The 12,246-nt window shown below is 41.9% G+C and overlaps 1 protein-coding gene across 1 annotated transcript in view; it reads right to left on the bottom strand.

The window, feature by feature from the left end:
• GNAI3 (G protein subunit alpha i3) overlaps positions 1-12,246 on the bottom strand; it is a 35,997-nt gene that overhangs the window by 1,213 nt on the left and 22,538 nt on the right. The window contains exons 4-8 of the mRNA XM_024570084.3: positions 12,056-12,213; positions 10,059-10,187; positions 6,572-6,701; positions 6,018-6,171; positions 18-230 (exon numbers count right to left, since the gene is read on the bottom strand). Coding sequence (XP_024425852.1) covers positions 40-230; positions 6,018-6,171; positions 6,572-6,701; positions 10,059-10,187; positions 12,056-12,213 — 762 coding nt within the window. The 3' untranslated portion in view covers positions 18-39. The remainder of the gene's footprint in view (positions 1-17; positions 231-6,017; positions 6,172-6,571; positions 6,702-10,058; positions 10,188-12,055; positions 12,214-12,246) is intronic.

The raw sequence follows: 12,246 nt of genomic DNA, 5'->3' as shown, positions 1-12,246 counted from the left end.
ACCGTCCGAAGCTGTACCTTCTGTTCGCCTCCACGCACTTCAGTAAAGGCCGCACTCCTTTAGGTTGTTTTTAATGATGACATCCGTGACGGCGTCGAACACAAACTGCACGTTCTTGGTGTCGGTGGCACAGGTGAAGTGGGTGTAGATCTCCTTGGTATCTTTTCTCCTGTTCAGGTCTTCAAACTGGCACTGGATGTAAGCAGCTGCTTCTTCGTATGTGTTGGAACCTGAAGCAGACACCCAATATCCTTAGTTCAAATTCTAACAGCTGCCTGAACTCAGTGAAGTCAGGCCGGCACCACTTACTGATGGAGACAGGGGGTGTGGTCCCACTTTGAATATAAACAGATTCCCGTATTTCTATAACCACTATTAAGAGTTTTCCTGAGAGCAGATACATATCATTATAAATTAAACAAAATCACCACACACAAAGATCCAGGAAAACAAAACTTTTAAGTATTTCTTTCCCCTTTCATTTTAGACTTTTTGGCCAAATATCTAGGAAGTATAAAAGGAAACCAGAGAAGTAAGAGGATGTGTTTCTACAAGAACACAATTGTTTCAAAGGTCCTGCTCCTTGAAGTGACTGTGAATAAGTCACACTTCTTTTCAAAATCATTCTATTGTTAGGTGGGCTTAGCCTCAGAGGTTTATGGCTGTACTTTAAATAGCCAAAGTTAAGCTAATAGATGCAAAGGGAATGGGCACTGAATTATATATCTTTAAGTACTAAATTTTATGGTATGTGAATTATATCTCCATAAGGCTGTTATTTTTTTAAAGGTGGGGGAACCAAAAGTAACCCCCACTTGTGAGTAACACCCTCTATCCCCTGCGTCCTACACCATCTTGTCTACCTATGAACCTATTTAGAGTGGCCAGAGAAACTGGCTGCAAAGTCAGGGAAATGCAACAAAAAGACAGTTCTTCCCGTGAACCAGAGGCCATTTACAGTGACATTAAGCATGACCAAAAAAAAAAAAAAAACCACCCACACAAAATACCCCCCAGAAACTAAGTATATAAATACTAAATAACAAAGAAAAGCTTAAGAAAGTAACAGGTATTATTTAAACAGACTATTTAAAGAACTGAAGGAAGACAGCTTGGTAGCTGCTTGAAATGGTTTTCTTGAGATCTGCAGAACTTCTGTAATTGAATAGAGACAGATGATTGAAAAATCAATACTGTCTGGTAGGAACATAAATTGATACTTGGGAAAGCAGGACTGTGAGTCCTTAAGAAGAATAAAGTCAATGGAAACGAGGCTTGGAAGTACGTAAGTGTGTGCACACACACGCACGCACGCACACGATGCGGCAATGAGGTCTCTGCTGTGTGTGAAGAGTCCCAGCTGGAACATTATCAATCCTCGCACTTGTCTTGGGAAACATTCCTCTCACCCTAAAACCTGCCTACTTCCTACATAAGCTCACCCAGTGCTCACGCCCGCCTCACTCAGAATGATGACCACATTCCCAACTTCCATGGGGCTTAAACTAGAATCTTAACCTTTTAGCTCAACACCTTGCTTTAAAAGTTACTGCCATCTGTACTCATTTTTGTACCTTTGGTCTCAGAGATGTCTCTCTTCTGGGTCAAAATTCAGTTGCTCTATCTAGACTCTTTTATTGAAAGTTGAGGTAAAATTCACGTAACATAAAAGACGTAGCACTTCCTGGATTCACAATGTTACGTGACAACCAGCTCTCCAGTTCCAAAACTTGTTCACCACCCCAGAAAGGCATCCAATTCCCCTTAAGTAATTACTCCCCAGCCCCCAACATCCTGATAACCACCAGCCAATCAATCTGCTTTCCATCTCTACAGATTTGCCTATTTTGGATGTATCATATAAAAGGAATCACACAAATGCGATGTTTTATGTTTGGCTTCTTTCACTTAGCGTGATGTTCGCCGGGTTCATCCAAGCTGTAGCACCCATCAGCAGGTAAAAAGAAGGAAACGTTCCTTTTCGTGGCTGAATACTATTCCACCACATGGCCATGCCACTCTTGGTTCCTCCTCCTCAGACCTGGACTTGTGATTCCTCCTTTCCCCACCCGCTTACAAATCTTGTTCCACCAATCACATCCACTTGCTGTAACTTTTCTACAGGTTCTTACCTCTAAGCCTATACACATTCACCTGGCCCCATGCTCATTCACTCCACTGAAACTGCTCTCAGTAATGACCAAGCCCAGAGGCCACTTTCAATGTGCATCTTCCTTTCTTTTTCTGTACACAGGACTGGTGACCAGCCCTCACTTCTTAAGTCTCCTCTTGGTTTTTGACACTTTGGCTCTCTGGGCTCTCCTCTTTTGATCCTGTATCAACCCTCCTTTCTCCCCTGCCAATAGAGGCTGGCTTTCTCTCTCATTCCATCCATGGTCCTTTTCTCTCCTCATTCTGTATCATTACCCTAAGTCATTGTTCTCTCATTTCCATACTGTATCTCAAACCAATATACCTTAACCCTCAAACTCCAAAACTATGTATGTAACTATCTATTAGCTCCATCTAGATGTTCCACAGGCGCTTCAAAATCAACATTCCTAAATACAAATTCAGAGCACAGCACCAGCACCCAATCAAGGCAGGACTTTTGGGAATACCCGTGACTCCTCCCCCTCCCTTACCCTGGCCTTCTCCTAGACAGCATTCAGTGTCTGCGCAGCGAATAAAGGTCACAGTGTCTGCTGCAGCCCTGGCAGTCATATCTCCCCTAGGAATTTGGACCCGGGGATAACTGACCCCAGTCTTGCTTAGTCTTTTAAGTGGAGACAGAGGAACTGTGGCAGGACCATCTTCTACCACACAGCACATAGACCGAGCAGCAGAAGAAGTTGGTAAGGAGAGAGGATAAAGAAGACACAGAAAGAGGAAAGAAATAGGGAAAGAAATGTTTCCAGGGGTCTCACCAGTTTCCAGTTCCTAGTTCTAGCTGCATTCTTGCCACAGCTTCTATGACATATACCTGTATCTTCACCAAAAGTGTTTATTTGCATCCAGAGTCCTAATTCAACTGCCCTACTATCTTTTTGCCATTGCATGCATAATCTTTTTGAAGCAGTTCCTATGATATCATCTACCCCAATTAAAATCCTTCCAGAGCTCCCTACTGTCTCAGCCAGAGAAACGAGGCCCTCCATGAGCGTCGCTGTCCATCTCTCCAACCGGTCCTTCTTCCCTTTAAAGTTCCAGCACCACCAAGTTCCTACTAGGTTCCACAACAAATGATGTCATTCTCTACCTCCATATTTCCATTTTCTTTTTTTTGACAATATATTTTATGTTATTACAGTTGTTCCAATTTTTTCCTCCTCCACCTGGTACCCTCTTTCTCTCAAGCAATCCCTGCCCCTAGTTCATGTTCATGGGTTGTGCATGCGAGTTCTTAGGCTTCTCCATTTCCGGTACTATTCTTGGCATCCCCGTCTATTTTGTACCTACCTGTTATGCTTCTTATTCCCTGTACCTTTCCCCCTGTTCTCCCCTGTCCCCTTCTCAGCTGATAACCCTCCACGTGATCCCCATACCTATGATTCTGTTCCTGTTCTGGTTGTTTGCTTAGTTTGTTGGGGTTTTTTTAGATTCAGTTTTTGAGAGCTGCAAATTTGTTGCCCTTTTAATGTTCATAGTTCTCATCTTCTTTTTCTTAGTAAGTCCCTTTAACGTTTCATATAATAATGGCTTGGTGATGATGAACTCCTTTAGCTTTACCTTCTCTGAGAAGCACTTTATCTGCCCTTCCATTCTAAATGGTAGCTTTGCTGGATAGAGTAATCTTGGATGTAGGTCCTTGCTGTTCATCACTTTGAATACTTTGTGCCCCTCCCTTCTTGCCTACAAAGTTTCTTTTGAGAACTCCTTTGTAGGTAACTGTCTCCTTTTCTCTTGCTACTTTTAAGATTCTCTCTTTATCTTTTTAAAAAAATTTATTCCTAGGTATTTTATTTTTTGTTAAAATTTTAAAAAAGATTTTATTTATTTATTTTTAGAGATACAGGAAGGGAGAAAGAGAGAGAAACATCAATGTATGGTTGTCTCTCACATGCCCCCAACTGGGGACCTGGCCTGCAACCCAGGCACATGGTTTGACTGGTAAGTCAATCAGTGACCCCTTGGTTTCCAGGTCAGCACTCAATCCACTGAGCCACAACAGCCAGGGCTCTCTATCTTTAACCTTTGGTATTTTAATTATCACGTTAATTGTCTTTGGGTCCAACTTGTTTGGGACTCTCTGTGCTTCCTGGATTGGTATGTCTGTTTTCTTCACCAAATTAGGGAAGTTTTCTTTCATTATTTTTTCAAGTAAGTTTTCAGTTTCTTTCTCTTCCTTTTCTCCTTCTGGCACCCCTATGATTCAGATGTTGGTACATTTAAAGTTGTCCCAGAGGTTCCTAAGCATATCCTCATTTTTTTTTTAAATTATTTTTTCTTCCTGCTGCTCTGATTGAATGCTTTATCCTTCCTTGTGTTCTAAATCACTGATTTGATTCTCAGCTTCATCCTCTCCACTGTTGGTTCCCTGTAGATTTTTGTTTATTTCACTTAGTGTAACCTTCATTTCTTCCCTTATGTTTTTTGCCATAATCAGTAAGTTCTTTGAGCATCCGGATCACCTGTGTTTTGAATGCTGCATCTGATGGGTTGGTTATCTCCGTTTTGTGTAGTTCTTTTCCTGGGGTTTTGTTCTGTTCTTTCATCTGGGCCTTATTTCTTTGTTTCCTCAATTCAGCAGCCTCCCTGTGTTTGTTTCTGTGTATGAGGTAGAGCTGCTTAGACTCCCTGTCTGAGAAAAGGCACCTGTAAATTATGTAGGCCAGAGCCTTAGGTAATCTCCAGGGCGGGGCAACCTGCTGCACTGCTGAGTAGGAGTCTTAGAGAGGGGACAATGCCATTGCCTGGCTTCTGGAGGTTTGCCTGGCACTCATCCTGTTTCCAGTCACTTCACCCACGTCTGTATGCAACTGGCATCTTTCCAGCTGTTGCCCTGGTGGTGAATTCCATAGTGGGTGGGTTTGCTATGTTCTAAGTCTGTGTGAGCCCTTTAAATGGACTCTCCTGAAAATCTGACAGTTTCTTACACTGCCCCAATCCCCACTGGTTTTTACAGTCAGAAGTTATGGGGAAATCTATCTTCCTGGTGCTGGAACCCTGGGCTGTGCAGTCTGGTCTGGGGGTTGGATTGCTTGCTCCTAAGATATCCCTCCCGAAATTTACCCACCATATGTGAGTGTGGGACTGCCTGTTCCGCTGCCACTCTCTCTCTGTGCCACACCGTGTCTCCACGCCTGTCTCTGCAACTCCGCCCCTCATACCCGTCTGGGTGAATGTGGCTTAAATCCTTGGTTGTCAGACTTCCGTATAGCTCAACTTTCTGACAGTTCTGGTTATTTCGAGACATAGTCGTAACTCTCCGTGGTTGTGTGAGGAGGCAAAGCATGTCTACCCATGCCTCAATCGAAGCACCTCCACATTTTCATATATGCTATTCCCTCTTCCTAAAATGTTTCTGCTCCCCATCTGCCTGGTGCTTTCTAATTCATCCTCTTACTGTCTCGTTCCAGGTATCAGTTCCTCTAGAGAAAGACTACACCGACCCCAGAGAGGTAACCCCTGCTTCTGTTCTTGTATGAGTGGCCGTTTCATACTGCAATGAAATTCTTCGTGTGTGTCTCTCTTTCTACAACCGATGTCAGTTTCTCGTGCGCAACGACCGCATCTTCTCCTTGTATTTTCTTGAATGCATTTATACCAAATTTTGATTTCTTTCTTTTTCCATGTTCCTCAAAAAATGAGGACAGAAAAATAAAGTGAAGTAGTAAAGTCGTCTACGTCTGGAATAGCACTTGAGACTTAATCACACACTTAGGTTGCTGCCAGTACCAGTGAGCACTCCCCACAAGGACAACCAAACCAAACCAAACCAAAGGCGGCTGCAGGAATGTCACTGAGGTGCCAATCTAAGATGGGCACCTCCACCAAAACCCTTCATGACTCCTTACCCGTGTATTCTGGGTAACAGATAGTCAATGGACTCCTCTTTATTTTTTCCTCAAAAAGATCTTTCTTGTTGAGGAAGAGAATGATTGAAGTGTCTGTAAACCATTTGTTGTTACAAATGCTGTCAAACAGTTTCATGCTTTCATGCATTCGGTTCTAAAAAAGAAATAGAGGGTGACAGGTCAGCAACGAAAAGTAAAGGTGGATTAGCTGTTCAGGACAAAACTGACGGCACTGGTGGGGCTGGGCCAGACCACAGCAGCGCAGAGCTGGGCCAGTCCTCCTCTCTTTAGCTCTTGGGAGGCTGGGGGGTGGGAAGGGAGACCGGCAGGCAACAGGACTGAGCCCTACCCACGTGCTCAATATGCTGTCATACCTTTTAAGAGTTAACAGGGCATGAATGAATATTCTCAAAATCTAATCTCACTGACAAGGAAAAAAATTAAGGATATTAAGTTGGATTCAAAGAGCACATAGATGCACAAAGTTTTCCTATGAGTTATTTCCCATTTCCTGGAAGTGTCAGACAGGCTTTTTACCAGCAGCTCCAACATACCATCTCCTCATCCTCAGCCAGAACAAGGTCATAATCACTGAGGGCCACACAGAAGATAATTGCTGTCACTCCCTCAAAACAGTGAATCCACTTTTTTCGTTCTGACCTTTGGCCACCTACATCAAACATCCTGAGTAAGGGGGGGGAAAAAAGCACAAATTCAGCAAGATCACACACATACCTCTCTCTCTAAATTGAAATGGCTAGGGAATTTCCCACTATTGCATATTCCAAACCCCATTTATTATAGAAAGACAAACGAAGAAGCAGATAAAATGTAATCAAAACAATTATTTGTGGTTAAAACAGAACATGAGAAAAATAAAACTTTGGAATAATCAAAATCCCCGTTTTAGAGAAACAGTTTAGCCTCCTCTCTAATCAAAGCTTGTATCAGGCACCAAGCCAGCAGAATAAGCACTGGAATGGGTTAAAGGAAGGAAAGGAAAAAAGACAGGAAAAATGAGGAGCTGAATAATACAACTTAAGATAGTAACAGTAACTAATATTTATTGCGTGTTTACCATGATGTCAGGCACCACCCTAAACATCTTAGGTTGACTTCATCCTGGAAACGCTCTGGGAAGCACCCCTGCTGTGCAGAGGAAGAAGCGGAGGCACTGCTATGTTAAATAATATGCCCAAGGGCACACTACTAACAGACGGGCCCCTATCCACCGTGCCACGGCACCTCTCCAGTGGCTTACCTCTTTAGTCAAGAGAGAACGTGACAAACTACAAGTCCCCAACTTGCATTTTCTTCCATAACCTCTCCCTACTGAGTCACAAGTTTATTTTTCTTACTTAAAAAAAATTTTTTTTTTAAACTTGAGGTATAATTGAGATATGTCTTCCTTAGTTAAAGAAAATATTTTTGAGATTATGGGAAAAGGCAAACTGTATTTTACAGTAGAACTCTTAAGAACCCAATATCTAAAAGTAAAACTTAACCAATGCTTCTCAACCCCAAGTCTTGTTTGAACCTAATTAATAATAACAAAGCCGCAAGCGTTCACACACTGTATATTCTGTCCCGGTCAGTTTCAGTCCACTGCTCCCTTCCGCGGGCTTACTTGGTATCCTGAGTCACTGATGAATTTCTGTCAACAATCTCCTCATTTACCTCCTATAACACAAGAAGCACCTACACAGCTTTATTTATTGATACATGTATTTTTTTTTCTTTTTTTAGAGAGAGAAGAAAGGAGAGTGAGAGAAACATCAATTTGCTGTTCCACTTATTTATGCATTCAGTGGCTGACTCTTATATGTGCCCTGACCAGGGATCGAACCTGCAACCTTGGTGTACTGGGACAATACTCCAACCAACTGAACTGCCTGACCAGGGTGTATCTGCCCAGCTTTGTCTCAGCTGGTACTGGGATATGTGGAGGTATGCATTCAAATGGTTAGACATTCGTAAGATATATGTTTGATAACAGTGACAAAATGTTTACAGGTTAAAAAGCCTGCCAGGCTGGTTTTTATCAGATCTACAGTGACTAAGGGTCTATTTTCAGAGACTCTCCCCCCTGGCAGAAACTAAAAGAAGTTAAGAAATAGTTGAATAATTGTTTAATGTGTGTTTGAAGAGAAAGTCATCTTATCTGTCTTTTTCCAGCCGTGTGTGTTTGTTTATTTAATTGTTTATGCTACTACAGTTGTTCCCGAATCATCTTACTTCTTCATGACCCAACTTTTTATTCTGATTGATCTTGTGCTGTTTTTCAACCTGTGGTCACGATACCTGTAATGATGCAATCACAAGTTGGCCCTAATACAGGGTCATACTGGAGGTTTTAGGAAAGCTAACATCATACGTTTCACCGTGGACGTCTTTCAAGAGGAGACACACTGTGGTACACCAGTAATCTCAGTTTTCCTCTGAAAGGTTCATAAAAGTGGTCGAACACTGTGAAGTTCCCTAGGTGAGCTTTTAGCACATAGTAACCTTTACAGTATCATTCACTAACAGATCAACGTTGTATAAACATTTCCTAGTAACTGACAGGCAAGTAAGCAATTACACAACGCCTTGCACAGACTGGACGCTCAGTGAACGTGGGAATAAGTGGACAGTGGTTCTGCCCAGAGAGAAGAGGACACGGAGGAAATGACAGCACTTCATAACAATATGATAACGCCATCGATAACGTGGGTGCGGCACCTTAATTCAACCTGGCTACGGGTCCTGACCTAGGACGACCAGTAGGACTCACCTAACGAAAGATTGATCTACGACAACATCAACAAGAAGGTTTCCCACACTAAACAAAGGTGGCAACGTTTAATTATAAGTGGGTTACTAATCTTAATAATACACAAAGAGACAACTCATTCTTATGGTTTCGTGGGTGATAATTCAAGCGGCTCCTGCCACTCTTGGTAAATAAACTCACCAGCACTAAAGAGAAGCAGCTCCTCTAGTCTACAAATATTCGGCTGAAAGGCTATTTCCTGTACCAGGTTTCGATCTGGTTAGGTGTATTAAGATTTTAAGACATCAACTGGCATCTAGTAATACTTAAACTGTGTGGATTTCACAAAGCCTCTGAATCAATCTTTTTCAGAGAAAAGAAAACTGAGAGACCTGAGCTAAAAGTTACACGTGTGTGCAACAATGCTCTCCACCACGTTCTGCATATAAGCATAAGGAGGTAGCTAAAAAGAACATCACATGTTGAAGGGGGAAAGTCTGCTTCTAACCTCAAAGGTCCCAAAAGCAGAAAACAGGAACCAAAGACAGTTCTAACATACACAAAAGACCATTAATGCAGAGAGAAGCTGAAGCCTGTTTTAGAATTACTAACGCTGATGAGAAAACCCTTGCTACTGAAACACTAGAACTTCCTCTAAAACCACCCCCGTTTGTATGTCGTCACACCTCCCCAACGCCTCTGCCCCCAGGTCAATTTTTCCACTTCGGTGCTGTACTGAGAACTCAGTTTGCAGGGTGCTGAGCACAGATCAGTCCAAGAGCCAGGCCTGCATGAGCTCCACTCCATGAAAATTAAAGGGATATGCACTCCGAAAGAAGGGACTGACAGGGGCGAGAAAAGCAGTGCTATTTCAATGCCGAACAGCAGGACACAGCCACTTAACTGGCTTCCTGTCCTTTTAGCGTTGCTGTTGCCCTTCTAAACAACGCACACTCAATATCTGTTTCCGTGGTTCCCACAAAAACAGCTGAAAAGAACAAAACCAAAAACAAAGCACACTGGTAACCATATGATTACTTTTACTGATACCTCAGATACAATTAATGTTGAGTTTAGCTCCTTCAAATGGACAGAAATACCTATGCTACTTGGGGAAAGAGGAAAAGCTTGGGCTCCCACAGTTAAAACATCCCAATACTGGCTGACGGATACAGTAAGATTCTAGACCAAGAAATACTGCCTGGAGAAATTTTACCTCCCTTAAGAGACACTAACTGAAGAAGGGAAATCTGTGTTTGGCACATCCCATCAAAAGGCTAGAGACTTACTTGAAGTACAGGTCTTTGAAGGTGAAGTGCGTTTCCACAATGCCTGTGGTCTTCACTCTTGTCCGCAGGACATCTTGCTGGGTTGGAATGTAGTTGGTTTGGGATATTCTATCCAAATCATTGAGGTAACTAAATAAAATACACAGCAAGTCAATGGACTAAACCAGTTCCTTGCCAAAAGCAGACTCTTAACTGAAGTGGCAGAACAGAATGAGATCTTCAGTATCACAGAAATAAGAACATGTGAACCTAGAATAGGACAATTCAAGTAGGCTCTATATACACTGCACAAAAGTGGTTTTAATTCTACCAGAATTAAACTGTGAAGGTCAATTACAAATATGGAAATGTAAGTTTAAAAAAAAAGTTAAAAATATGGAAATACGTTATTCTTCTTAAAATTCCTGAAATTTAATACCAATTCAATTGTGCACTGCACAGTATAAAAAGCAAAACAAAAGTCCCCTGACATTTAAAGTGAATGGGTCATTTGTATGTTTAAACACTTGAGAGAGAATCAGAGAACGGCGTTTGAATTACTAACACTAAAACGAGAACTATGCTCAATGAGCGTTTCTGGAAGGGATGAGCCAAAGAACATGTATGTGTAGCCCATGGACACCGACAACAGCCTGGGGATGGCCAGAAGGAAGTGTGTAGGGGGGTAGTCTGAGAGGAGGGAGGGACTACACATCTGTAATAGTGTCAATAATAAAGAAAAAAGAGTATTCCCTGTTTTTATTTATGAAACTAAAAGTTGTGGTTTTTAAAAAATTTAAGCCGAAAACCAACTGCAAATACCTTCAAAGCAATTTAGTTTGTCAGTGAAATAATGAAAAGACTGCCTCAAAGCTACACTAAATTCTTCAGGTTTCTAAAGATTTTTTGGCCTGACAAGTGAAGAACAGCTGGCACCACTGTAAGTGAATCATTAATAAGGGATCAATCAAGCTTAGATCCACAATTAGGGAAAAATAACTTTACAATCACAGTCTGCAGGTGTAGTGAGAGGATTCAGAGCTTACTGAATGTATGATAAAAAAAAAAACAATTACAGTCTAGCTCTGATGACTACTGGGAGAATTATTTAAACTACCAATTATATGCAATTAAAAAATTATTATAAGATGGGCAAGAATCCTGAATTGCTTCTAAAAAAGTCAAATTTTCTCTTAGTAAGTTTTTCAAATATCATTTAATTTCTTTTTATAACAATTTAAGCTAGAATGAGGATGGGAAAAGTAGGAAAATATAATGCTGGAGAAAATACCTTAATGTTTAGAAGTGTCTTCACTTAGTAAAGAAATGAATACAACTAACAAGAGCTCACCAAGCCCCCAAAATGCATGTTAAAAAAACCCCAACATTCTGAATATAGGTCTTATAAATAAACATGTAAAAGAAGCAAAATAGGATGGCATGCTATAGCTTAACAGAAGTATTAATTACAAATTTTCTAAAACTACATAACACTCAAGAGAATTTCCTTGACAAACAGATGCTTCAAGTTCGTTCTGAGACTCAACACTCTCTTTCTACACAAAGTCTGCTACTGTGATCTGGCAAAAGATTTCCCAGAGAAATGCACAGTGCAACCCCGCCACAGAGAGGAGGGTGGAAAAAAGGGATGCTTCAACTCTAAATTCCCTCATTAGCTGGCAATCGATGCAAAGCTCCGATGCAGAGGAACTTATGAGTTGGAAGGGAACCAGGCCCCAGCGTCAAGAGCTGTCTCACCAGTTTCATTGGCTGATTACAAACCACCACACAGCTGCTTTCATGGGGCCGAAACTCCCGTTTACATTCCAAGAGGAAATGGTTTTCTCCAAGTCATACGAAAAGGCCAAGGGCTCTATAACTGAACTGGACAATCTTTGAGGAATCCACAGACTTTGAGGGGCGTCTGTGACTCGAGCGCTTCCTTAAGGACAGGCAGTGCACTTTCCCTAGAGTCACCAAATTATTCTGTTATGGTTTCATAGAGAGAAATTACTTACTATGAGGCAGAATCATTGAGCTGATATTCCCTGGATCTGCAGAAGCAGGCCTGCACCCCGCCGTCTCGCCACAGCCGTTTAATCACGCCTGCGAGTTCGGGGGTCATGACCCCTTCTTCGGCACTGCCAGCTAAGACAAAAAGCTGTCGGGCATCATCCTGAAGAGGGAGAGACGGGGGATTCTGTTTCTT

This window comes from Desmodus rotundus, chromosome 12 (genome assembly GCF_022682495.2).
Source record: "Desmodus rotundus isolate HL8 chromosome 12, HLdesRot8A.1, whole genome shotgun sequence".
Taxonomy (NCBI): domain Eukaryota; kingdom Metazoa; phylum Chordata; class Mammalia; order Chiroptera; family Phyllostomidae; genus Desmodus; species Desmodus rotundus.
Note: the sequence above shows the minus strand (reverse complement) of the source record. Positions and strands in the feature narration are given on the sequence as shown.